Source organism: Crocodylus porosus, unplaced genomic scaffold (assembly GCF_001723895.1).
Source record: "Crocodylus porosus isolate Cpor-Errol unplaced genomic scaffold, CroPor_comp1, whole genome shotgun sequence".
Classification (NCBI taxonomy): Eukaryota; Metazoa; Chordata; order Crocodylia; family Crocodylidae; genus Crocodylus; species Crocodylus porosus.
Genome location: NW_017728943.1, coordinates 52196641 through 52222089, shown reverse-complemented (window position 1 = coordinate 52222089; position 25449 = coordinate 52196641). Strand labels below are relative to the sequence as shown.

The following is a 25449-nucleotide window of genomic DNA, read 5'->3' as shown; positions in this document are numbered from 1 at the left end:
CTGCTGTGCCTTCTTGCTGCCTTTCCTCCGTGTTGGAATAGATTTAGCTTGTGCACTGAGGATCGCTTCCTTGAGAAGCAACCATTCTTCTTGAATGTACTTAGGTATCTAACCGTGAGCTGATTTATTTATTTTTTTTCCCCCAAAAAAGCTGACCGCCTAGCAGCTCCTTACTCAATTCACCATAGAGTACAGACAGATAGAAGGGTTGTATGCCTCTAGTTCTCATTGTATCTTATAATTCAAGTGTTGAGTTGTGTGATTCACTAGCAATACAAATGAAGCAAAAAAACCATACCACCTTTTAACTCTACTTCCTCTGGTGCCAAAGTTAGTGTGAGTTAACTCATTTATATCACTATTTACTTATGCAAATATAGCATTTAGATTGTAGGCATAGATATATGCAGTTATTGCATACAGTATGGTAGGGCCCTGGCACACGTTGCTGTACGATGAGATTAAAGTTTTAATTGCACCATCAATGGTAATCTGACCATGTGTTAAAGCCGGTTGATTGCATGATAACAGCACACATGCCACAAAGATATTCCACATATAATGTGCAACGTTGTGGCTCGTGTATTGCAGCTGAAATTGAACACGTGACACATTGAAGCTGATCCATGACAGTTCCTGAGTCTCTGCTGAGTGTAGGGATCTGCATGGGGCAGCCCTAGGGTCTGGGACACAGTCCTCCCCTGCCACCCAATCAGTGGTCTGGGGGCAGCACCATGTCCTGGACCCAGCACTTCCACCTAATCCCAGAGGCAAATTGAGGGAGCCAGTGAAGGACACCATAGGCCCAGCATCAGGGAGTGTATCTCTGATCTCAGGCTCACTGTGCCCCAGATCTGTTAAAAAACAAACAAACAAAAAAACAAAAAAAACAAGAGTGCCTCTGGGAGCCTGAACTGTATACCCACCTTTCTGAGTTTCCAAGCACCTGTGAAAACAGCATCTGGGAGTTCCCAGCTCCTTAGGTGCCTGTGCCCCACACCATGGGTCCCAGTGCCTCAGGAGCTTTAAAGAGTGCACTAGTAGTTGGACTGAAGCTGTGCTTCTTAAAAATTCCTGGACCTTTGACCCAGGCAGTAGGGAGAAGCTAGCCAGTCTCTGGCTCCCTGTGTCCAAGGAGCTTTAAAGAGAGTACTGAAGCAGTTTTCCTACTGGGGACTTGAAAACCTGTGCCTGGCAGTTCTGGCCAGGGTGCAGGGGATAGGAGATTACTGGCAAGATTTAAAGTCCCCAGCCAGAGAAGCCCTTCAGCTCCCCTTGACCCCCACCCAGGGAGCCTCTAATTCCCTCATGTATGGCAACCCATCCAGAGCTGCCAGGTGTGGGATTTTGACAATCAGCTGATTGTTGGCTCTGGCCCAGACTACACTGGACCTGATTTGAGTGCCGAGCCATGCACATGTGGCCTGACAGGAGGTACAGTTGTTGGGATCTGGGATAAAACCCACTGCACCATTCAGTGAATGTGTGCCAGGGGCCTTAGGGTTGGGCAGTGTACTTGAGAACAAAATAATGTTAGGAAACTGCTAAAAGTCAATGCTGTGTGCACATAATTACATCAGGTGATGCATGCATCTTCCTTGAGGGATTCTTTGAAAGTGTTTGTTGGTTTGGCTAAGCAGCAGTGAAAATAAACAAAAAATAATCGAGATTATTTCATGTTGTGCACCAAGAAATCATCTGCTAGAATTAATCTCTACAAGCCTAAACCCTTTTACTAGGGCTGTGCGAAACAGCAGCATTCTACTTCAACATCAGTTTTGATGTTTCAGCGGAACAGTGTTTCGTTTAGAGTTTTGTTTCATTTCAAAAGCATTGTTTTGTCAAAACGGTTTTGCTGTTTTGATGCTGTTTCAACATTTCACCTGTAGGCTATAATGGGGGAAACATGAAACAGCCTATAACTTTGTCATTTCTTGTCTGATTCCGATGAATCTTTCAGGGATGGTAGCCCCTTCTGAGGGCATGAAGCCTGTCATGTTTCAAGGAGATGGGTGCAGGGGTTTCTAGAAAACTGCACCTCAGGCTGCAAGCAGGAGCTGGGGAACAGGAGCAGTGTCCTTTGATCCGGCAGGCAGATGGTGCCCGCACCCCCAGGAGAAGTCCAGCAGAGCCCCCGCAGCTCTCCCAAGGGTGCAGGCAGACACCCGATCTGCCTGCCAGATCACAGGACGCTGCTCCTGCTGCTTGCAACCCAACACTGGGGAACTGAGCCTGGCTGGGGGAAGCACGCAGCTCCAAGGGCACGTGCCCCCTGGGAAGAGCCCAGTGCAGCCCCCAGGCACGGCCGTCCCGGGGTATGCATAGCAGCAAGAGCCACGCCCTCCTATCCCACACCCACTTACAGTTCCCTCCACTTTGCTTCCTGCTGCAGATGCCCCAGGAGTGGCCGATGCCACCTGCCTGCAACCACTGGGCTGCGCTGCGCCCCTCCCCCTGCCCCATCCCTTACGGACTTACCTCGCATATAACGAATTTTGGATGTAAAAAGGGTCATCGCATAAGAGCGAACCTGCATAAAGTGATGGAAACCTGTATTATATTTCCTCTGAAATGAGAATCCTGTACATCCCCTGCAGTTGTGATGCCTCTGCAAGCTGTGACTAATGCACACGTGGAACATAAGCACCAAAGTCTTTTTGTGGATCTAGTTCTGTTTTCTCTCTCTCTGGAAGGCCCTAGCTGAAGGCAAGTGCCTGTAAATAAAAAAAAAAAAAAGAAAAAAAAGCAGGAGGCTGAAGATTCCTCTTTATATAATACTTTTTTGAAAGAGCTTTTAGCTGCTTCCTCTGTTCAGCCAGTACATAGGTGGAAGGGGAGGTGTTAATCCCCTTGAAATCAAGCAATTATCACTTACTACACTGGTGCTAATTGGTGTATTCTAAGGGAACAGTCACAATATTTGCTCTGAACCAAATCCTCATGCTAGCAACAAGTCCAAAGGGGATAATTGCAGAAAAGATGATCTCCATGTTCCCTATCAGGGCACTGGATGATCTGTTTTAACTTTGTGACAGTAGATCCTCTGGTCCTGAGGCTCCCTGTATGCAGACCTTCCCCTCCTCTCCCCTCTCACTGTGACCAAAACCTCATCAAATAAATTAGCAATGTTAAAGAAGTGTTAGACCAGTTTGTGCATCCTCCTGCCTGTGTAGAGCTCATTCCCAAAGTGTTAAATGATGTTTCAGAGCTATACAACAAACTAGAACTGTTGGTTTCAAAACAATACCTTTTATTAGACCAACTGGCAAATGGCAAGAACATTGTCCTTTTCTGCAAGCTTTGCAGTCAAAGTCCATTCGTCAGGCTCTGGGAAAAGAGTAGCTGGTACAAGATGGTAAAAAGTCCCCATAGGTAGGAAATAAACTTCATTTTTGCACAGAGGGGGTTGGAGATGGAAGGCTGTTCCTCTGGGTCCATGAGAGTGTGAGAGCTGTGTTGAGTAGCTCTTTGATGTGTCAATCAGGTAGAATTCCTTCCCTGGAAGTGTCAGATGGCAGGCAGGGAGGTAAAACAACTTCCTTGTTTCAAATATACCAATTTTAAGACTTAACTTTGAGAAAACACAACAGAACTTTTCCTCCCAATGCATTTGAACAATCACTTAAAATGTTTGAGTTTAATGGGATTGTTGTGCACATTGAGAATTTATTGCTTTCTGTAATCTGTAAGTGATAATCTAACATAGTCTTTCTTCCTTACAGTGGTTCTGAGAAGGAGAGCAGTGTGACAGAAGTGCCAGTAAGCAAAAAACATAATGGAATGCATCTCACTCTCCCTGATGCTCATGATACTGACTCTGGTGAGGAAAATAAAATTTCTGTTCTCCCAAAAACACAGTTTCATGAGGAGAAAAGATGGCAGCTACTAGTGATCACATCACTGAACCTTTTATGTAATTCTAGACAAGTTATTTCATACAATTTGCTCCTCTGTAACAGTTGTTACAGGTTTTTCCCTTTCTTTTGTGAAATTCTTTGAGATTATGAATAAGACTTATCATTATTACTGTTGGTGGTGATGTTTTACAAAAAGTACCTGCAAGTGACACTTTGAGACTTTCCAGATGTCCTAAATGCATCACTCAGACATTTGATTTTTCATTATGTCCAACATAGAGTTCATTGAACATGAGTGTATGAAAGCCAGTCATTCTAATAAACTTCACAAACATTCCTTGGGTAACAAGCAGGGCCTATGAGACACTGGAGGTCACCTATACATACATTTAATCTCTGCATGTGACTATACATGAGCAGAAGCTGCTCCAATGTGCTGTAATTATAGTGCGTCGGAGCAGACTCGAGCGGATCTCAGAGCTGCTCTAATTAAAGCACCCCCCCCCACACACACACACACCCCTGAGCACATATATAGACACCCTGAAATTTCTAAAGAAAGAAGTTATATAAAGCTCCTGAAGTTCCTGCCCCATGCACATAGCATATTGTTACATGTTTTGCATATTGTAATACAAACCACTGGAAAATGTATAGGAGAGGTTCTGTTTTCCAGGGCTGGGGAGGTAATGAACATTTAGGACCGACAGTTTATGGAAAACTAATTTTCTGGATTTTCCGAATCTTTTTTCCAATAAATAAATTGCTGGGATTGTTTTCATGCCACACTGATAACAGCAGTAGAAAATTTGTGGCTGGGTAAGAGTTAATTTATTATAATGACAGTTAGGCCTTGAGGCTGTTGAGTGACTTCAGTGGGAACTGCTCTTACTCACCACAGTCTAGTACAGGGCATGCAGATTTAGTGGTTGGTGATCAATGGCCAGTGTTGTTTGGTGATATGGTCCAGCTTTTGCTGGCTATGGGGTGAGTTGACAGAGAGAGGTTGTTAGCCGTGTTAGTCTGAAGTCAGAAGGCAGGGTAGCTGCACCATTTATAGACTAAATGAGAGATGGGGAGAGAGACATTTACAGGAAGCACTGCAAAGGAAACCTCACAGGGTTTTGAATCCATTGTGCATCTTTTCCTGCAAAGGGGAAATTCAAACCCAAGTGTTTAAGGAAAAAAATAAAAGCAAATATTTATTATACAGTAAATATTGCTTTATTATACATTTACTTTATTATGCACTAAGTTTACAACATAATAGTGTATAAAATACCAGAAACATGAAAGTTAACTGTGGAAGGAGGGAAAATGGAACTTTGTGTTGCTGACCTATTATGACATAATCATATGGCTTGGGATATTTGGTATTTCTATTAAAACTTAAGCTACCAGAGTCAGCTGACTATATGAAAATCTTACTTCTTTTTTTCCCCCTTAAGGTAAGTTTTTTCATGGTTGTAGAGGGCTGGAAAACGTGGACTCTGAATGTTCAAAAATTGCACCCCCCAAAAAAAATCCAAGGGGGGAGGCAGGAGTGTGTGTGTGTGTGGAAATCTTATTATTTTAGGTTCTCGTGATCTTGAACATTGAGGGTTGACTAAACTGAGTTCTCATTTGGAGGGGAAGATACTTCTGGAGAAAAATAGCTACCTACCTTCAGTCATCATGTTCAATCCCCAACTATCCAAATGCTATCTCTAATAAAGTACAGAAGATATCTATATATACCCCTCTCCACCATGGTTGTGGAAAGACATTGCGGCAAAGTTGGGCACATGAACCTTTAATTTGCTGAGTCTGTTGGGACTGCTCTCATGTTTGCAGCGTTGAGTTCTTAGTATATATTTTTACGTTATAATCTTATCAATTCTGTGCCCATCTCTGTATGCCTCTCTTAATCTTTTTTTTCCATATCCTTGCAATATCCCTTGCTATGATAAAATCCATTGTTTGTGTGGATCAGTGTTTTCTAGTTCATATTTGTCTTACAGGACGTATTGGGTCAAATTCAGCAGTAATGTAATAGAAACGGTTTCTATGCCAAATGAATAACAAGAGGGTTGAATGTGCTGTCATTTGTGCATCCTTTTCAAGAATGGACCTTTTACTGTGAGGCAGTAGAGTTCAGAAGAGGGGGAGAAAGAGGCCCAAAATCTGAAAAGCATCAGCATAAATGTGGCTAGACCCTCCTCTTCACTGCTGTGTGTAAGTTGGTCTTAAAGCTAACATGAAAACAAGTTACAGAAGTTGACACATGAATAGTTTTTTAGGGACTGGAACAGGGTGAAATAGGATCATGATTATGTATTTTAGAGGCAAAATACAGTTTGGACCCCAGGTTCTATTTCTAGCTCTGCCACTGACTTGGCATATGGCTTTAGACGAGTCACTTTTTTGCTGAAATGTTTCAATTTCTCATGCCTTGGTTTTTTACCCAAAAACCTTGCCTGACTTTACCCCCGGACTCTCAGCTGTAACTGCTGCTTACCACTACATGGAAGGAGCCTGGGATTTGGAAATGTTGTGGATCCGGCTCAGTTTTCCATTTAGAAATCCCAGGTTATCAAGGACAGAGGGATGGCTGAGCCACACCATCGCAAGAGATGGTGGAAGCTTCTTGGATCCTTTAGCAGCCAGTATAATTTAGCAGCCTTCACATTGCACTACTTGGACATAGGAGTCTGACCCTGTGCAAAATGGCAGAAGGCTCAAGGGCAAAGTGAGCTTTAAGACAGTATTTTACACACATGTAATGACTTGCTCTGTGTCTGGTATTGCAGTGGCCAACCAGTCTGTTCCTTTACTCCCTCCAAAGTCCAAATTTCACTAATGCTGCCTGGAGGCTGCTCTTGCTCCCATTTATGATAGTAGGGATGGGCTTGATGTTGAAAGGACCTAATTTTCTCCATATACCCTAGATGCGGGGGGTGCCAGCTTCTTTGGCAGAGCAGTTCCAAAGGTCTAGAGCAGTGGGGCTCAACCGTATAGCCCCATGGATCAGATCCTGCAGGTGGGGGTCAATCCACAGGCTGGATCCAGCATGGGCTCACTATAGAGGTGCCATCAGGCATGCCAAAGCAGTATTGAATCATGGATGCAGCCATCGCATGACCCTGCATGCTGGTAGACATGATGGTGTCATCTAGCCTGTGGCACTCCCCAAGAGTCCATAAATTTGGCAACACTCAATGTTCAAGATCAAGAACTCAGTTTAGCCAACCCTCAATGCTCAAGATTTTTCAGAGGAGTGGTGGCAGCGTTAATGCTACAGTTCTGGGAGCAATTAATGCTACTACCCCTCCCCCCTGCCAGATTTCCAGACTTGTGAGGAGTATATGGGCCAGATGACAGCTCTGTGGGCTAGAGGTTGCATGTCACTGGTCTAGAGCTTTTCAAAGTCTGCTCCTTTGCAAGCTCCTTGGGGTTGCTGCAACTATTACCTATGTGAAGAAGGGATGGGAGGCAACTGGGCTCAGTGCCCTGGGTTAGGTCCCTTTAGGTGTGGTAGAAGATGACCTTGGCAGGTCCTGCTCTCAGTTCTACCTCCTCAGTTACTGAGAGCTTTGAGAAAGGAGTTTTGATTCTGGATAATAATGGAGCTGGCTCTGGTTTCCTCCCAAAAGTCCCCTGAAGGTACTCTGCCACAGAGCTGTAATGTTCAGACATTTTGTAATCTCTGGGATCTTCACTGCAGGGAGGATTATTCATATGATGTTTGACACCATCCTATTTTTCAATAGGATTATTTTAGGCTCGAATCTCAGTCTTGTTGTTAGGAAGATTAACTTCCCTTTGTTTTCTTTAGCTTTTCCTGTGTAAATCAGGGCTCTCGACTCAATTCACTGATATCAGTCTTGCTGTTTTTATGTGAGTTTTTTCTGATTCGAGCTTATCTTATTATTCTCTTGGCCAAATTGCTTCATAATGCAGTATAGGGCTCTGTGTTGCTGGTAGATATTGAAGTTCCTTTCCACTCTAATACCAGTCTGTGGTACTAACCAAGGGGGGATTGTCACAGACGCAAAAATATTAAAGTTGGTTCTTGTCTTAAAAACATATTTAACAACCAATTTAGTTACAAGTATGAAACTGGCATGAGCTCATCATGGTGAAAATAGTTTTGTTATTTTTATGATTCTTCCTCCAAATCTGTGGAAAGTTTACTGCAAGATGTAATTTAGTTTATGCTTTAATGAAGCTGTTACAAAAAGAGAGACAATCTCTACTAAAGAACCGATAGGTATGATCGTGTCTTATCCCAGTATTTGCATATATTTGGAGGCACAGAATTAAAGTTCTGTGGTATAATTTTTGGGTATGTGTTAACTTCAATCTTTACATTTCTTTTGAAGGGGACAGTTTGCATTTCCACAGACTTCTGGCTAAGGTCCAGGCAATATTAGCTTAATGGGTGGATATTTCCTCTACTTGGAAACCATTTCCTAGACGTGCAAAGGAAAGGTCTCTGGGATCTTTGGCTTCTACGATGCACTAACTTGGTTAAATTTGTTTTTGTGGAAGAGCGAACAGATGTAAGTGGAAAAGAAATCAAATGCCAACAGCATATTAGATACAAAGAGCCTTGGGCTTTAAAGTCCTGAGCAACATCAGCTCCCTCTGCGTGCAAGGTGTATTGAAGACCTCAGTGGGTGGCAGAATCAAGCCGAAGAGCCATATACTTTTATTTGAAACTATGCAATTAATAAGTAGTAGGGGTAGAGTGAAAGATAACTTCTGTTTCTTGGAGTCTGCTTTGTAACACTCTGTGTAGAGTCTGCTTTGCAACAGATGGATGCTTTACCAGCATAAGTGTCCCAGCTTGCAGCTCTTCAGAGCGCAGAAAGTTGCACTGTGGCAGTACTTGACTTGTCTCGGAAGGAGACTAGGGTTTCACTAGCCTCTGGTACTTGAATGAGACTTACTTGCCTGTCCAGCTACATAAAATCAGAGCAGTTCCATGTGTCATGGTACTGGTACTGGTGGCTTCAAATAACATGGCTCCAAGAAAATTTTAAAAGAGAGAGTCTTAGAAGATAACTAGACTTGAATTTCATTTTCAAAATATTTTTATGTGAGGATGGGCCCTAAAATAACCTGAATAGAGTACAGAGCCAAAAAAGGAAAGATAATTTAATATGTACTCTCTCTTTAGGATTTAGGAGGAATTTTCTCAGCCTAAGATGCTCCTAGGTCACATGTGCAGCAATGTAAATTTCTTTTCTGAGGAAATTCTCCTGGGCCTTCTCTGGATCACTGAGCTGAGTGCCTCTTAAAAACTATTTAATTTTCACTAACTTTAAAAAAAATGGGACTAAATCTTCCTTGAGGCACATTTCAGAGGAATCTTGTGCCTGCTAAAATAGGGAAGGCAAGGACTTCTGCACAGTAAACCATGGCCAAAAACTGATCCGTTAAAAGACACTGTTTAATAAAATAAATTCTCTGAACAAAGCTGAACAGCTTTTACTGTAGAGCTAAAGTTGTAATTGCTGCTTTACTGCATTGTCATCTCTTGGAACATTAGACAAGGAATGTCTTTGAAAAATATGTAGGAACTTAAAGCATGGATCTAGGAAGAGCACATTTACATATTCAAAGTGAGTCATGGGAGGTGCATGCACCAAGAGCATTATAAAGCTGTTTTGAAGTTTGGCTGCTTAAAATGAATTGCATTTGTTAGCAGTGAAATAATAGGAGAATATGCTCTATAACTACTCAAGCCTTTTAGCTGTCCCTGGATATTCAGATTTTCTCATTGGCAGTTATGTAAAAGCTATGGTCAGATCCTGGCCTGTGCTGCACCAGGTGCCTTAGAAAGCAAAGGGGTGTAGAAGGAATCAGAACTCATGGGAGAGGTGATATCTTTTATTAGACCACCTAGATATTTGCAAACATATTATTGTATAAGGGATGTAGAGATACCTTACACCCCTCCCATCCGGAGTATCCACACAGCACTAAGGCAGGATTCCAAGTGGGTGCTCATGTCAGCACTAGGAAAGGCAGGGTGTCAGGCTGATTCACTTGCTGGTATTGCATAGCTCTGAAGAGGGTTGTGGTTGTGGGAGGGCACTCCTCCTTCCTTTTAAAGGTAGCAGTGTATGATGCCCTCCCATAGGCTCCTTAGGTAGTTGTCCCCTCTGTTGCTTGGAGCCTTTCTAGCCTTAAGCTGGTAGATAACTTTTAAGTAACCACCACAATGCCTAGGCAGTTCCAACAGAGAGAGACAAGTTTAACTTTTAAGATCTGGTGATCTCCTGGGTCAACACATTAAAGAGCGATGCCAGTCAGGGCTATGGCTTCTGTTGCAGCTGCTCTTTAGAGAGTGATTATCCTCCTTAACTTGTTTTTGTCTTCTACCTTTATTTATTAGCTGTAACCTAAGACGATTAAAACCAAACTCTAGCTTTAGATCATTTCTCTTTCCTTCCACTTCATAACCTTTCCTTTGGTTAGTGCATCCTGGTACCTCTCCAGTACCCATGTGCACCAGGTTGGTGGCTTGATCCTGCTCCTACCGTGCTTTGTAAGCCAATGAGAGCTCTCTGTGTGCCTGTCTTTTGTGCCTGTCTTTAAAGAACAGTATTTGACAGGAGATTATATTCTCAGAATTGGGAATGTTAAATACATTATAGTTATGTACATGTTACCATATCTGACAACCACCAAGTTGATGTAGTTCAAGTTCTGTACTTATTCGGCTTGCTAAGATTAAATGAATAACCAAGTCACCCTCTAAACCAGTAGCATGATATTGCTGCCAATTGAAATTTTCATGCAATGAATTGTACTAACCAAATCAATGGGTCATGTTTTGTATCTGTTTGACAGGGGGTTTTTTATCTGTCAGATGACTGGCAAATCTTGTTAGCATACATTTGGTATGAGAAGTCTGATTTCCAGATCAGCCAAATAGGGTTGCTAGGATTGGATGGATGCTGAGCAGACTTTTTTGAAAACAGTGTCAGCCTCCTAATCCATTTGAACTGTAGCAGCCTGTGGATTAATCTAGAAGTCTTCCCAATAAAAATATTTTTGATAAAGCCCAGAGATATAGAGTCTGATTCAGCACTCATTTACCCCAGAGTTAAGTGAAAGTACAGTATGGTAAAGTGGGAAATTGGACTTTGTCTTTACTTGGCCAAGAGAAAATGTTGGATTATGAATTCATCGGGGGTTTTGGCTCTTTTTAAGGCTCCCAGCGAGCCTCTTCTATTGCAGCTTCCAGACTGGAGCAGGCCATGTCTGAAGTTACTGTGCAGAGTACTGCCATGAAGCAAGGACCTATGCAACTATGGACAACTCTTGAACAAATTTGGCTACAAGCTGGTAAGTCCCAGTGTTGTGTACCACCTAGAACTTGAGAGAGAGAGAAAGCAATATCTACCAGAGATGTCTGCAAATATTCCACAGAGATTGTGCCTTCGTAACTTTGTCTGAGAGCCTTTTGCAAAAGCTGCCGCGATGCCATCAACGATGATTCTTATGATTCCCATTAAGCTTAAATAGAAGCGGGAGGAGATTTATTTTCTCGTTCCATTTTCTGAGTTACGCTACTGTACTTTTAATGCTAACCACATGCTTCTTGTTTTTCAAATGCAAAGAAAGCAACCTTTGCTAATATATGAAAGAAGTCTTGGGTTTGCATAGAGCAAAATGAATGCTGTCAGATGGATCCTCAGGTGATGGAAATTATCGTGGCTGCCATGAACTATTCAGCTGTGACAATTTACACCAGCAGGGAATCCAGTGTTCTCAGTTTACATACCTGAAGCCCTGTTCAGTTGATATATATATTTTTAAACAAGTATTTTTTTATTTGAATGTTCCAGATTTTATATTTGAGAAGTTTTCAGCTTTTGTCTCTCCATCCTACTATGGAAGACTCTTCAGCCCTTCCACAGAGATATCTTTTTACAAGACGGTAATGAGGGAATTATTTATATTGTAAACATGTCTGTTGGTGAGAGCAGTCTCATTTTGCCATTTGATTCTACATATGATAGAAATCATAGAGGAAAAGCATATACTTAATGTTCTTTTAATATGAAGGGTTCAGTCTTTGCTGAGTCTTAAGTGAAAATGATTAAACAAGCAAGGAAAAGAGAATCCCTTCTTCGTTTATCTTTGGCTTGTTTTGAATCTTCCAAGGACAGACAGGTTATCTGTCAGCTTGAGAGACAGTGACATAAAGAAATCTTGAAAGAGTTGAGAGTGCTGTGAAATAACTCCGTAAACTAGGGTTGACCTCAGAATTCCTGAATAGATTATTTAAGGTTGTCAGCAAGAGTGATATTTTGTCGGTCACTCCTTGTGTTATTGGCCAGACTGTCAGGGTCAATTGAAAATTCCTACCCTGCAAGTCTATTCTTGAAGATGCAACTTTTTCTACAGATCCTTAAGCCTATAATTTTGTGCCTGAAGTTGGAGGTAGAACAAATAAAAAGCAGTCCTTTTGAAGATTGGCTGAGAATTTTGCATTTTGTATGCAGTACTACCTTTTAAAGTCTCACTTAGCTAATCTGCACAGGTTATTTCTCACATAAAATCTGGCCCTGCTTTTCAGCAAAGATTTAATAGATGTTCCTGCACAAGGTGTCCTCTGGTTAAGACTTCTGTAGTGGCACAAAATATAATGTGTTGTGTTAACTGCACTGCTAAATATGAAAACTTGTTTAGAAAGAATGAACATGGAATCTTATGTGATGTATTGTCCTTTGTTTTGGTAATGCTAGTTCACTTATTCACCTGTTCAGAAATGTAAGTAATCTGCAGCAGGCCTTTTAGGCAGTAGTGAGAAATAGTGAGGTTCTGTTTTATTCAATGTATGCAACTTATTCTCGGTTTTTTGGGGGGAGGAAGATATGGGCAGCAAAGGTTTAGCTTATCTTACTGTGCCAAGAACTCTTGTTTCAGTTCTTCTTCGTCCTGCAGAGTGCTTTAGGTAGCTTACGTCTTTGGTGCAGCGTGGAAAAAAAAAAGTGTTAAAGATACTGGCTTACGGTTAGTCTTGCTATGACACTGGTTATGCTTGCTTTTCAGTGCCAATTTTTGAGTGCCAGTATAGAGGTGTATCAAATTACTTTGTTTAAGATTTCCTTTTACGTGCTTCAGATTCGCTGTCTTGCTTTGTACTTTTCCTTATCGTGTGTGTGTGTATGTGTATATATCTGCTTATTTTTCTTTGAGTCAGAGTTTTGAAGGTTTCTGTGTTATATGCCGTGAACAGGAGGTTTCTAATTTCATTAGTGAAGTTAGTTATTACTGGGAGGTCAATTAATGAGCTCTTTGTGATGCACATGTAAAAGACTTCCTTTTATTATTTATTATGGAATTCATTGAGTTTTGATATTTTGAGAGATGAGGAAGCAGGTGTGTGCTTGGATAGTTTCAGAGTCCAGTGACTGATGGGCATAGCAAGCAGTTATTGATTTTTCTGGGAAGAACTTTGAACAACTCCTTCGAAGAAATCTATCTCTATGGCACCTGTGCAAGACCAAAAGCAAAACGTTATCCCTTGAGATTTCTAAACGTTCCTGAAACCAGTCCACTCCAAAACAACAAGCCTTGATAAGTAATAGTTAAATTACTAGTTAATATTCCCAAAAATGTGTACCATTCCATATTTCATTAAACTGTTCACTGTAGGAGGTAGCTAGTGTTCAGTTTAGCATGCTGACACCTAGCTTACCTCACCATTCATTGACGCATGCTGGTACAGTGTAATTTTCTGTGTATGTTTTTATAAGGAAGACACTTATCCTGTGCATAGGAAAGAATGGAGTTAGTCTCTTGATCCGTAACCAACTAATACAGATACGCGAGCTATTGTTAGCACTTCTAGCAGTCCTCATAAAGCAAAAGCAGAGTTGCTTTGTAAACCTGTTCTGTAGGAAAAGGTGGTTTAGCTGAGCTCACTAACAGAAGAAGAAAGTTACAACTATGTTAACCAGAGCAAAACAACTGAAGGATAAGCAGGCCCTAAAAGACCACTTCCTATGGCACAATGCACATTACTGTCAAAAACTCCCCTGGCAAAATGTAGCCATCTACCCCAGACAGCCCAAGATAAGGCTCCACCATCTGTTCTCTTTGCACACCAGAGCACGGTTAGGAAGCCACTCCTTATGTCTGATGTGCCTATTTGTAAGCTTTTTCTGGCAGCAATACTTAATGCTCAGCAAGAAGGCTGATGTTTGGCTGGTCTGTGGTTCTTAACAGTGGCAGTGGATCTTCTTGGAGTAGTGGCTCTTCTTAAAGGAGGCACCAGTTCAACAAAGGTATTTATTTGTATTTATAACTGTAGGCCTCAGGTGGTGTATCCCATTTCACAGTATTCAGCACGTGTTCAAGTTCTGCCCTGCATCAGGACCTAGTTTGAGTTGTGGTCAGAGGCCTCGCCTATGCTCCCCTCTCCCTTTTGACAGTTTTCCTTGACATGGCGCATCAACCTGCTTCTCTGATGTTTTCAACTCAGCCAGGTGTTGTCAAAACCTTTCTCTTCCTTCCCAGAGCATTGCTTAACCCTCACACCGTGCTTTTCCCCCCAGCATAATGCATTATCCTAGTTGCTCATCTAGTGTGTAAATGTATTCTCTCCATGGGGATGCTGAGAAGTTAATATTTATAGTGCTGTTAATCCATTATAGAAGAAAAGCCTCTGAGCTAAGAATTTTTGTATTGACCTTACCCTCTTGATTTCTTGTCAGTGCTCCTTTAAAGTAGAGAGTAGTTGGCCATGTTAGTCTGAAGTCAGGCAGAGGGAAGGATGGAAAACAGAAATGTAATCTGCAAGGGTTTGTTTTTTTTAATTATGATTTAAGGTTGCAACTTTCCTCAGATTTTGTCATTGCCTTAACTAGGCTGCTTTTATATTAGAGAGTATAATAAGTTAGCACAGAAGAGAACAGATAGCTCTGTTGTGGAGAGTTATTTCTCCTCTGAACTGCATTGTTATCCTTTTGGCTACTAATAAGATTAGGCTGTGTTGGTGTACTGGCTTTTTAAGGCTGCATAACAGTTTTAATAAGGTACATTCTATTACTTTAGTCAGCGTTGCTCTCATTTTAAGCTTTACTTTTGACTTCCCATGTCCTCTTTGTTTGCCATTAGTAGTACTGTGCATCTGACAATTAGCATCCTGACTGCCCAATACTTTACCAAATATGGCCACTCACAGCAAAGTAGCTCTTGTAATTTGATATGTGATTGGCTACACGCCTGCTTAGCACAGTCCACAGACCTCAGCAGGTAGACTTTGTGCTGATTTTGCTCCAGGATGTATTTAGAAAGAAAATATGAGTTTATAACTATTCCACATTAACACAACCCCCTCACCACTGGCTGTGGTGGGACTGGGAATAGCCACTTTCCATCTCAGTGACACGTTAGAGGTTTACCCTTTAACAGAGTTAGAATGAATGTGCCATAAATGTGAAATGTAAAGAGAGCCAGTGCAGCACAGAACACTGAGCTGATGGAAAAACATCTGCTCCCCTGAGTTGTGTACAGCAAAAGCTTCCCTCCGCCCCCTCCACAAAACGCTTCTAATTTATTTTATTCGTTATGAGAGAAAGGAGCCACGTTAGAGGAAATGGGCTCTGTTCCACAAGGAAAAAGTGGGGCTAAGGAGTGGGATTCTTAGCCACGGCTGGCCAGCATCCACACAGCTGCATCAGAGATGCCGCTGCCAGTGTCAGAAGGGGTAGGAAAGGACATAGTCTCTTGCTCCCAGACGTTCAAGTACATACTTTCACTTATCACACCAAGCAGTATTTATTTGCTCTTCCCTCCCTGCTCTTCAGTAACCTCAAGTTCCCTCAAGCATTATCTCTGTTGAAGTGTAGATTAGGTTTATAAGACTGACTTACTAGTTTTTGCGTAGGTCACTAGATATTATCTTACAGTGCAGTGGTGCTTGTTTAAATATTTTGGTTTAAAATAAAGGAAGTGCTTTGCAATTTAAGAAGTGTCCATTCATCACTTGAATTCTTCAGCTTTTTCAGTGCTACTGATTTGCTGGGTGTACTTTACAGTGACATAAAATAGATAAATAGAAGAAGTTGGAGCCAGGAGCAGGGAGCAGGAAAGGACTTGTGCTGAACATCAGAGTGTTTACTATAAAGCAAGTATTGAGCGAAACAAAGATTTACTGTAAGGAAGGCTGCCCCATAGTATTTACTTAATGGGAGGCCATCTTAAAGTTTCACATTGGTGGAAAGAACAATAATGTGAGGTGCCTGTGTCCCCCATGAAATGTTGATTAAAGAAAGAGACCAGCTTAAGTATCAATGAGTCTTTCAGTTAAATGGGCTATGCCCAAACCTTTTCTGGTAGAGGTAAGAAGGAGCAAGCAACTGCTTTCACAAAGCCCTTCAGTTTAAGGAAGGGGGTCCAAGCTAAGCCCCAGAATCCAGGTGCTTCTGGGGTCCTGGATCTGGGCCCTCACTCAGTAGGCTGGTGGGTCCATCTACACTTCTGTTGTTGCTTCCATTCAGCTGAAGGCTGGGAGCTGGACCCAATGGTCTTGTGAGGTCCCTTCCAGCCCTAATGTTTATGAAATCTATGAAGAACCCACAATGACACTTCATCTCATGGTACAGTCTGTGCATCTAGAATTTCTTACACTGTCCTCTGAAGCCATGGTCACTGGCCGGAATAGAAATTTGGACTGTGGCTGAGAAATCTGATACGATTTCCTGTCTCCAGATGGCTGTATACTTTCTCTTAACCCAACGTTTTAAAAAGTTAAAAGATCCCTAAATATGATAGAAACAGAACAAGTTGTAGGTACTGAATAGATGGCAAAGAGAGTTTCCAAAGTTGGATCAAATCCTTGGATCCATTAAACCTTGCCATGCTTGGAGGCATATAATGTCAGCAACTCTTAGATGTTCATCATCTGCCAGGGTTGAGCCAGGGACTGAAGTGTGCTAAAATCTTCAACCACCTGGACATTTTCAAGAGCAAGTTAAACAGGCACTTGGCTGGGGTAGTTTGGACAGGGATGGTCCTGCTTTCAGAAGAGGGATGGACTAGATGACTTTGTGAGGTTCCTTCAAGTCCTGCTTTCCTATGATCTTATGTTTGCATGCCAGAGTCAGAAAGTGCTCCCCATTGTCAAAAAAGAAAGTGAGACTGCTGGTCCAGCTTCGTGTGCTCCCTTTAATAGTGACTAGCAGAGGTTTTAGAGGAGGTAATAGAAACTGTCTTAACCCCTGCAAGGTAATCCTTGGGTTCTGCTCAGAAACATCCTTTATTTAATAGATTTCATAGACATTAGGGCTGGAAGGGACCTAATGAGATCATCAGCTGCAGCCCCTTGCCCATTTGTTTTCTTCTTGCTTAACAAACAATGTTCTTATTTATTCCCACAAATGCCTGATGTCCTTCTGACTCAGCTGTCTTGTGGCAGTGCATTCCCTACACTGATTGTTATGGTTACTTATTACTAGTTCATTTTAATTGGATGGCTCTGACCTTAAACAACTGTGCTGCTCCTAGTAGGGGATGTTGGCCAGTAAATCTGGATGATATGTAGACACGTTGCTTGAGTACTTCTGTGCTCTGAAGTGAAGAAGGGTGTAGTGTGTCACCAATAGTCTGTCTTGGCCTGTACCAGACTACAGCAGAACTGTGGCCATTCTGTGCTGCTTTGGGAGTTTGGTGTGTGTGGGGAATCTCCTGCTTGCTGTGATTACACCTCCTCCTCCTATGTGTCCTACAGAAGGTACTCGCGCGCGCGCGTGTGTGTGTGTGTGTGTGTGTGTATGTGTGTTGCATCCCCTACTCAGAAGTGCCCACAGTTTTTGCTTCACTTGTAGAGGCATATGCATTTACCTTGAGGACATCCTCAGTTCTTAATGCTTTTGTACCTAATTTTACTATGGCTGTGGCAGAGAGAGTGATGGGGAGAGAACCAGAGGGAGGGAGGGACTGAGAGCATGCACAAGCTTTAATGAACCCAAGTTCACTCCATCAGCTGCTGTCAAAAGACAGCATAAAGCAGAGGATAAAGTGGAGTAAGTGATTAGAATACAGTGGTGGGGGGCAGGGAGAGGATGTGCTGAAAGATATACAAGCCAAGAACTCCTAGAAACAAACAGGTCACAAAAGTTAATTCAGGTAATGGGATAAGAATCCATAGACCCTGTTTAAACCATACTTAACACAATCTAGTCTGTGGGTGATTTCTTGTTCTGTAATTTCCTGTTAAAACTGGGTTTTAAAATTTTTCTGCTTGGGAACAGCAATCTTCAAGCAGGGAAGGTCAGTGAAGGAGTGTCCAGGGAGGCTGAAGTGTTCTGCCATAAGCGCTTGTGTCTTTCTGCAGCTGATGTCAGATCGGTATTAATTCTTTCTTACACATAAAGATTGCCCTGTCTGTCCAATGTAAACAGCAAATGGGTATTGTAAGCAGGTGATGGCATATATGATGTTGCCAGAGTTGCAGGTGAATGCATCGTGGTTGTACTTGTTGTTTGGGCCGGTGATGTTGTGGTCTGTATTGATGTGTGGACAGACCGGGCATTTGGGTTCATTGTAAGGCCTGATACCTCCGTGAAGATGTGAGTTAGTCAATCTGTTGCTTGAGTGATACTGTTTGAGTTTGTCAGGACTGTCTGTAAGCGAGGACACTTTTGTCCCCCGTAGCTACAGGGTGCCTGGTCCTTTTAGGTTAGGGGCTTCCAGCACCCCTGCAACAGAGATGCTTTCCAGCAAGATCTAATTGAGAGGTGGGGTAATATTTGGGGTAAAAAATGAAGAGGAAACAAAGTGGCAGCTGGCCAGGATGTGCTGAGAGACTCCCTAAAAAAAGTTGTTAGGAAAGGTGCAGATGGCCCTGCTTTTTGATTTCCTAATGCTGGAGATTTGGAGATGCTTGGATCAGAGGGCTGAGAGCCAGGGGAACAATAAAGGACCTCTGCTTCTCTTTCTTGGAGAAGTCAGTGGGTAAACTCCTCCACTGCCCTCCACTCTGCATCTTGGAAGATGTTGCGAATGAGACCCTTTATTGTTCCCCGGCTCTCTGGTGCAAGACTGTCAGAAGGTGCTGCTCTTTTGCCTTCAGTCTTCTCTGACATATGGTTGTTCAGGAATCACTCAGAGCCAAGGAGTCTGCTGGATGTCTGTTTTGATTGGTATCTAAGATCCCCCTGCTCAGTGTGGGGTCATGAACCCCTCCACAACACAGCTGCTGGTTCTCAGTGACTCTTCCAAATTATGAAGCTTCTTCAGGGTAGTTTCCCACATTTTTCTTCTCCAGCCAAACATAAATATAACAGCAATCAACCATAACATAATAGAGAATTTCAAACATGTAAACAACCTCCTAACTGTGTTCAATTAGTCTCTGAGGTGCTCTGCACTGTCACAAGGCCCTGTAGATTTCTCCTGAGAAATCAGCATCACCATTGCCAGGCGGCAGTAAGTCTATTGGTTCCTGTTGTGCCATCATTGTGGAGCTTGGCCATCTGAATCTGCTGTGGTTTTTGCCATTTGCAATGTATGTCGTTCCCCTCTAGAATTTTGAGATGATGTCTTTCTTCCCCTCCTTCTGCACTCTTTCTTTGTGTGTCCTTCTAGGGTGACAACCTCATACATGCACAGGGCTCTCTCCTGTGCTATCACTTCTATTTGTGACCATTGTAGATGCTCACAATGTCACTTGCACAAAGTGGCAGCAGGGCCAGAGACCCCAAATCAAACTGAGTTCTTTGTTTTGCCCTGTCTATCTCTTTATAGATCTTTAAGTCCCCAGCAGTTCTGACATCAATTTCTAACAGTGCAGGTCTTGTTTTCAGCTGAACAAAATGTCAGCAGGTGGCAACCCATGCTTCGTTGGCTCTGTCCTGTAATTTAACAGTACTAAATACAGATCTGTGATTCCACAGCCTTTTTAGCAGGCACTTTATTATTTTGACACTATTTTCCACTGAGGATAATGAGATGTCATGGTTGCATATCTAAACCTGTACTCCACTGCAGGCTGCTTAAACTCATGCCCAGCAAACTGCAGGCTGTTGGCAGACATTACTAGGTCAGGTGTATCTAGTGAAAATGGATTTGATATGCACTATCGCCTCTTTAGCCATAGAATCTTCTAGTAAAGCTATCTCAGGGAAGTGGGAATAATCATCCAGAACAGTAGTTCTTAACCTTGTTAGACTTGAGACATCCCTTGCCAGCTTTTAATTTTTGCTTGTTTTTTGACTACGAAAAAATAATAAAACTAAGTTTCTGTTGCAAAGAGCTCAGAAAGCTCACAGCAGGTCGGAACATTTTTAATGGATTCCTATTTGAAAACTCTGAGTTTATCTTGTAAATCATGTTTGCATACCTCACAGTTCTAACATTGCTTGGCACCCTGTGGCATGCTTCAAAGGATCTCAAGGCACCCCAGGGTGTTGCAGCACCTGGATTGAAAATCACTGATCTAGGACATCATGTCCTCCAACAAACAGAAATAAATCTATGCTTACTTTGTTCCAGAGGCCAATGCTCCCCTGCCACCAAGACGGACTCTATTTGGCTTGGCTTGTATTTTTGGCACGTGCCACAAGTTTCTGCCACCTTCCTTGTTGTCACTGTTTATTTCAAGACAATGGAAAGCATTTCAGGCTCTTTCTAGCTCACCAGCGTGCTACTTTTAAATAAAATCGCAGCCAACCCTGAGTGTCTCCCTTAAATAAATGCATGAGACTCTTTCACCCGTGGATTAAAGGCTAAAGCTCCTGTCCGTACTTGAACCTATTGACACTAGGATTTTCTGAGCGCCTGTGATGTATGAGCTACTAGTCTCTAGTTTTGACCGTGCTCTTACAGGAGAATGGGACTGGTACCTCCCTGCAGGCATCTGTGAACAACATTAGTTTTGTGGTTGGTGTCACAGTGCTTCAACTTCAGATTCTCAAACTCTCTTTTTAAGAGTTACAGCCTACTTCCCTTGGGTATCTTCACCCAGCAGTGCTCTCGAATTGCTCGTTTTGGTAGCTGAATGAAGCACAACATTTCTCTGTATGATTCAGCATACTAGGTGTTTTTCCACCTTTGTTGGTACCAGTATATTGGTGATGGCCCCTGTCCTGCTGTAACCTACCTGTAGTTCTTGTATTAACTGTTCTCCTAAGTATGTTCTTTCCTTTACACAGAATTTACCTTCGTTTGTTTAGGATTAGCCCATTAGCTCTTTCCTAAATTGCTCAGAACCTCTGGTCATGCTTTTCTGTTTTTGTCCAGTAAAATGTCATCAGTGCAGAACTTTTATAATTTCCATACCATTAGAAAATCATGTTTTCCAGTGAAAAACCCTGGGTGCCTAGCACAACCCAAATAGAGCAAATGGTGTCTCCCCAAAGAGGTCTTGAATGTGCCATGTGACCTGTTTTTTCTAATCCTTTTTCTAATCTGCTGTAACATTAGCCTTGTGTGCGATGCTACCTTGGAAGGGGTTAAGATGACTACCTGTAAGCTATGAGTTGTTTGACCACTTATCTTCTACTGCCTGTGGGTTTTCTTTGAGTGCTGGTGTCCCAGTGTCCACCTCGCCTTCCTATAGGTCCATCTATAGGAAGCATGTCTTATGTACTTAGGAACTGGATTTGCTATGCACAAAGGGGGCATCAGCTGCTTGTTACATTTTGCAAAAGCCTTTTTTAAAATGAGCCACAATTTTGAGAGTGACCTTGTGCAACTGTGCATCAGTTTCTTGAGTCTTCAGTAATTGTAAATAACAGAGCTGGGTTACCCTTTGAGTTCTGTGCAGCTGCAACCAAGCAATTTATTAGTTATGGGAATGAGAAATGTCAGGCAGGCCCTTGTATTCCAGTTACAAATAGTTCCTGGCCCTTTCCCTGACAAAAGACAGCCTTGAGAATGCAAATTAATTGCCTGATTTAAATGAACAAGTAGCTAGGCTTCACTTCTGGAGCAGGGTCCATATTACATGATGATTTCTCCCTCTCCTTCTCAGAGTATACCTAGCATACCAAATGAATCGGAGTGAAGTACAGAGTGTATCTTGAAGAATTCTCTGACTAGCCCACATCCACAAAAAAGCCTTATGCGTAGTGGTGTGATAATGGTCAACAAGGATTCCACTGTGGCAAGCAACTGTCAAGCCCATGTCACTAGAGAGGGGTGGGAGAGAGAGGGAGATCCCTGTGATCTCTAATTGCTGTTGAGAGCATACCTGTCACAGAGGACTGCCCACATATTTAGGGTGGAGCCCCTTCTGAAACCAAGTGAATGTAGTGGAACAGCAAACACGTGACCAGGCAAGTTTGTCCTTTTACCTAGAGCAGGGGGTTTCAAACTTTTTTAAGAAGTTTACCCCTTCTGGTTGTGGCGGCCAGATGCGGAGTGGGGGGAGAGGAGGTTCACATGTGGCAACTGCCACTGTCACCCACCACCTCACACCGGTGTCCGGCCGGCGGGTGGCACTTGTACAGCCCACAGAGGGGCATCTCTACCCTGCTCTCCTGGGCCCTGCTCCTTGGAAGCAGTGGCACAGGATGGTGCGTGGCAGTGCTCTGTCTCTGGCCACATGCACATATCCCCTAGGACCTTTCCAAGTACTCCTGGGAGTACGCGTACCCCCGCTTGACAACCCCTGACTTAGAGCATGGAGAGAACACTCCCAGGTTGTCTCCCTGCTGGTCATGTTGCTGTGGCTTGTTTGTAGCCTTGTTAAGTAGTGCTCTTTATGCAGAGGATGCTAGATCTGTGCTTCAGATCCAGCTAGCACAGAGCAGAATAGTGAGATAGTCAGTGTGTGGGCAGCTGTCAGCATTCAGCATTGCATCTCAGATACCAGTGATTGTGCTCAAGCTTCAAAAGGATTGAGGTTGTGCTCCAGGGCAGTTCACATGGCAGAAATTTACTTAAAATACCTTTGATTCCTTTGGCTAGAATTCCCATTGTTCTTCTTTTATGGCAAGGATTCCACGCTGACAAGGTAGAATTATTCTTGATACCACTTTGAAAAGCATAGGAACCCCGGAGGAAAGTCAGCTTAAGGAACAGCATTAAGCTGTGCTACTCTTATTTGCACTTTGATGTTGAAATGGCTGGTTAGAGTGTTGTTACTTCAGAGCCGGAATGTTTAACAGGATGCTGCCAAATATCTTTCCTCTGAGAACAAAAAGCAGCTTGGAGATTTAAGGCAACAGCTCTCTAAGCTGTGGCACAATCATGGTGTATGCTGCTGGTCTTCAGAGAGCTGGTATGTAACAGGTTGCTGGGACCTCTTGCTTTTTCCAGCTGTTTCTGAGTGACCAGGTTCTTCAGTGTAAACGAGGCTAGATACCAGCAGAAATGGTTGGAGCCCACGTATTGGGGTTTGATGTTTCTGAAAGAAGAAAGTGGATCCCATGCTCAGATACAGGATCTAACGTTAAGATTGCAGTTATCAGTGGAAATGGAGTTGCTAGACACTACAGAGAGTTGCTAGAGGAGTCTTAAGCCATTAGCAGGAGAGAGATGTCTTAGGTAGCAGGGGAAAAATAGGTACTTGGGTAATACATGCCAAGGAACAAAGGAGAGAAAGGAATAGAGTGGATGGGAGGAAGTAGTTAGGAGCCTAATTCAGCACCACTGAAGTCAACTGTATGCTCCTGTTGATTTCAGTGAGTGTTAGATCGATCTTCTTGTAATGAAAGGAAACAGTGAGGGACTCTCCCCTTCCCCCCCATTAAAAAGCCACAACATTTGTTTCATTAAAGACCATTAAAATGACTGTCTGTATTAGAATTTAGCAGTATAGGTGGTACATGAGATGGTCTTTCTTTTAAGTGGTCTTACCATAATGCATACAGAGAACCCATGCATAAGGAGCACACACCCCTGTGCTCCTTACCCCCTGCTGCTGCCTCCGCTTCTTGCCTGCCACCCCCTGTCCCACCATTTCTATTTCATTGCAACCCCAGCTGCATGGCAGGACCCACTTTATCCAGTTCAAATAATGGGACTGTTGGAAGCCAGTGTGCCCAGCAGACAGCTCTGTATCCATACCTGCAGCTGCAGCTTTTTGAAACCGTCACTGCAGTAATGCAGAAAGAAGAGTGGTTCCCTGGCTGAGCAGTAGGAATGAGTTCACTGAAATTAGAAACCTTTCAAGTAAAAAAAAAAAAAAAAAAAAAAGCAAAGCTTGTCTTCCATCTTGTTATTACTGTACGTACCCAAATCCAGGGTGACTTTGACACATGGAAAATTACAACAAATTTATAAATATTCCATGTCTAGAATCTAATTGTTGAGGGGAGGGCTTTTCTTAAATTCGGAGTTGCCTTGGATTTGGGTAAATATAGTACCGCAGCAGCAAAGATCAGTTGGCTGCTTGCCCCCTCCATACCTGTGTCCTGTCCCACCTGCCCTCCTCACCACTTCCCCCCCGCCTTTGTTCCTGTGCACCGACCCCTGTGCTCCTTACCCCCCTGCTGCTGCCTCCGCTTCTTGCCTGCCACCCCCTGCCCCACCATTTCTATTTCACTGCAACCCCAGCTGCATGGCAGGACCAGGGCCAGAGCAACCATGTGCTCTGTGCCCCATGCCAGAACCCAAACCAGAGCTGTGGAGAGTAAGCAGTGACAGTGGGACAGAGTGAATGCAAATGGGAATGCAATTGATTGCTGCAGTTCTGACTTTGACACCAAGGTCAGGGCTGGAGTTGGGAAGCTGCAACAGCCACCTGCTCCCCACCCCCTTCTTGTAATCAAATCCAAGAAGAGGGCTTCTCCCCCATGTTAAACAGTGGGGAAAGATCTCTTTTTGGATTTGAATAAACATGATATAGTCACTCCATCAGATGAGTAGCCCTTTTGATTTTTTGGGGCCTGTATCTAGTGTCACAACTTTTCCAGACTGAACTGCTCTCTAGGGATGCTTATACACATGAGTGGGGTTTATTTTCCCCTAAAGTGAAACAGTGAGTTTCTAATTTGTGGTTTTTTTAATTGTGACCCACCGTTTCAGTTTAGGGGCTTCTATCACTGTGATGGAACAGTGACAGCCCGCCGTCAAGTTACCCCCCTTGCCCCCTCCCCTCCTGAGAGGGAAAAAAGGGGCAAAGGGCCCAATACTTTTTTCTTTTTTTCCCCCCTGCCTGCCTCTTTCTCTCACAGTCAGGTGGCAAGGTGCCAGCAGCCCCTGAGCAATGCTGGTGCCCCCTGATCCTTTTCTCCAAGGTGGCAACAGCCAGGACAACACCTGCCCACTAGCAGCCTGCCCAGGGGTGCTGTCCCTGCAGAGGGAAGGTTTAGGGGCCACCAGCATCTCGCCCCCCAAGCTGCAGGCGTGGCAGGAAGGCTCCACCAGGAAAAAAAAGAATTGGGCTTGCCCACCTGGGCCTGCCCGAACAAGCTGCCACCAAGCCGTGCAGCCCCTGGGCTATGGGGGGCTCAGTGCTTCCCTGTGCAGCAGTGGTGCCCCCAGGGGCTGCCCAAGCAGGATGCTAGCTGGGCAGGTACTGCCTCAGCTCACAGGCAGCACCTGAACTAATCTAATAGGGGGTAAAAAGAAGGTCCCGGGTAATGTGGGGCCCTTGCAGGACGCCATGGGAAACTTGGTCGTCACACCAGACGGCAAA

At 43.3% G+C, this 25449-nt stretch overlaps 1 protein-coding gene across 2 annotated transcripts in view; it reads left to right on the top strand.

Moving 5' to 3' along the window:
• Nucleotides 1-25449, top strand: part of TTC7A (tetratricopeptide repeat domain 7A) — a 246883-nt gene that overhangs the window by 168693 nt on the left and 52741 nt on the right. For both annotated transcript variants that reach the window (XM_019549352.1, XM_019549351.1), the window contains 2 exons: nucleotides 3723-3820; nucleotides 11061-11195. In XM_019549352.1, the coding sequence (XP_019404897.1) occupies nucleotides 3723-3820; nucleotides 11061-11195 (233 nt within the window). The remainder of the gene's footprint in view (nucleotides 1-3722; nucleotides 3821-11060; nucleotides 11196-25449) is intronic.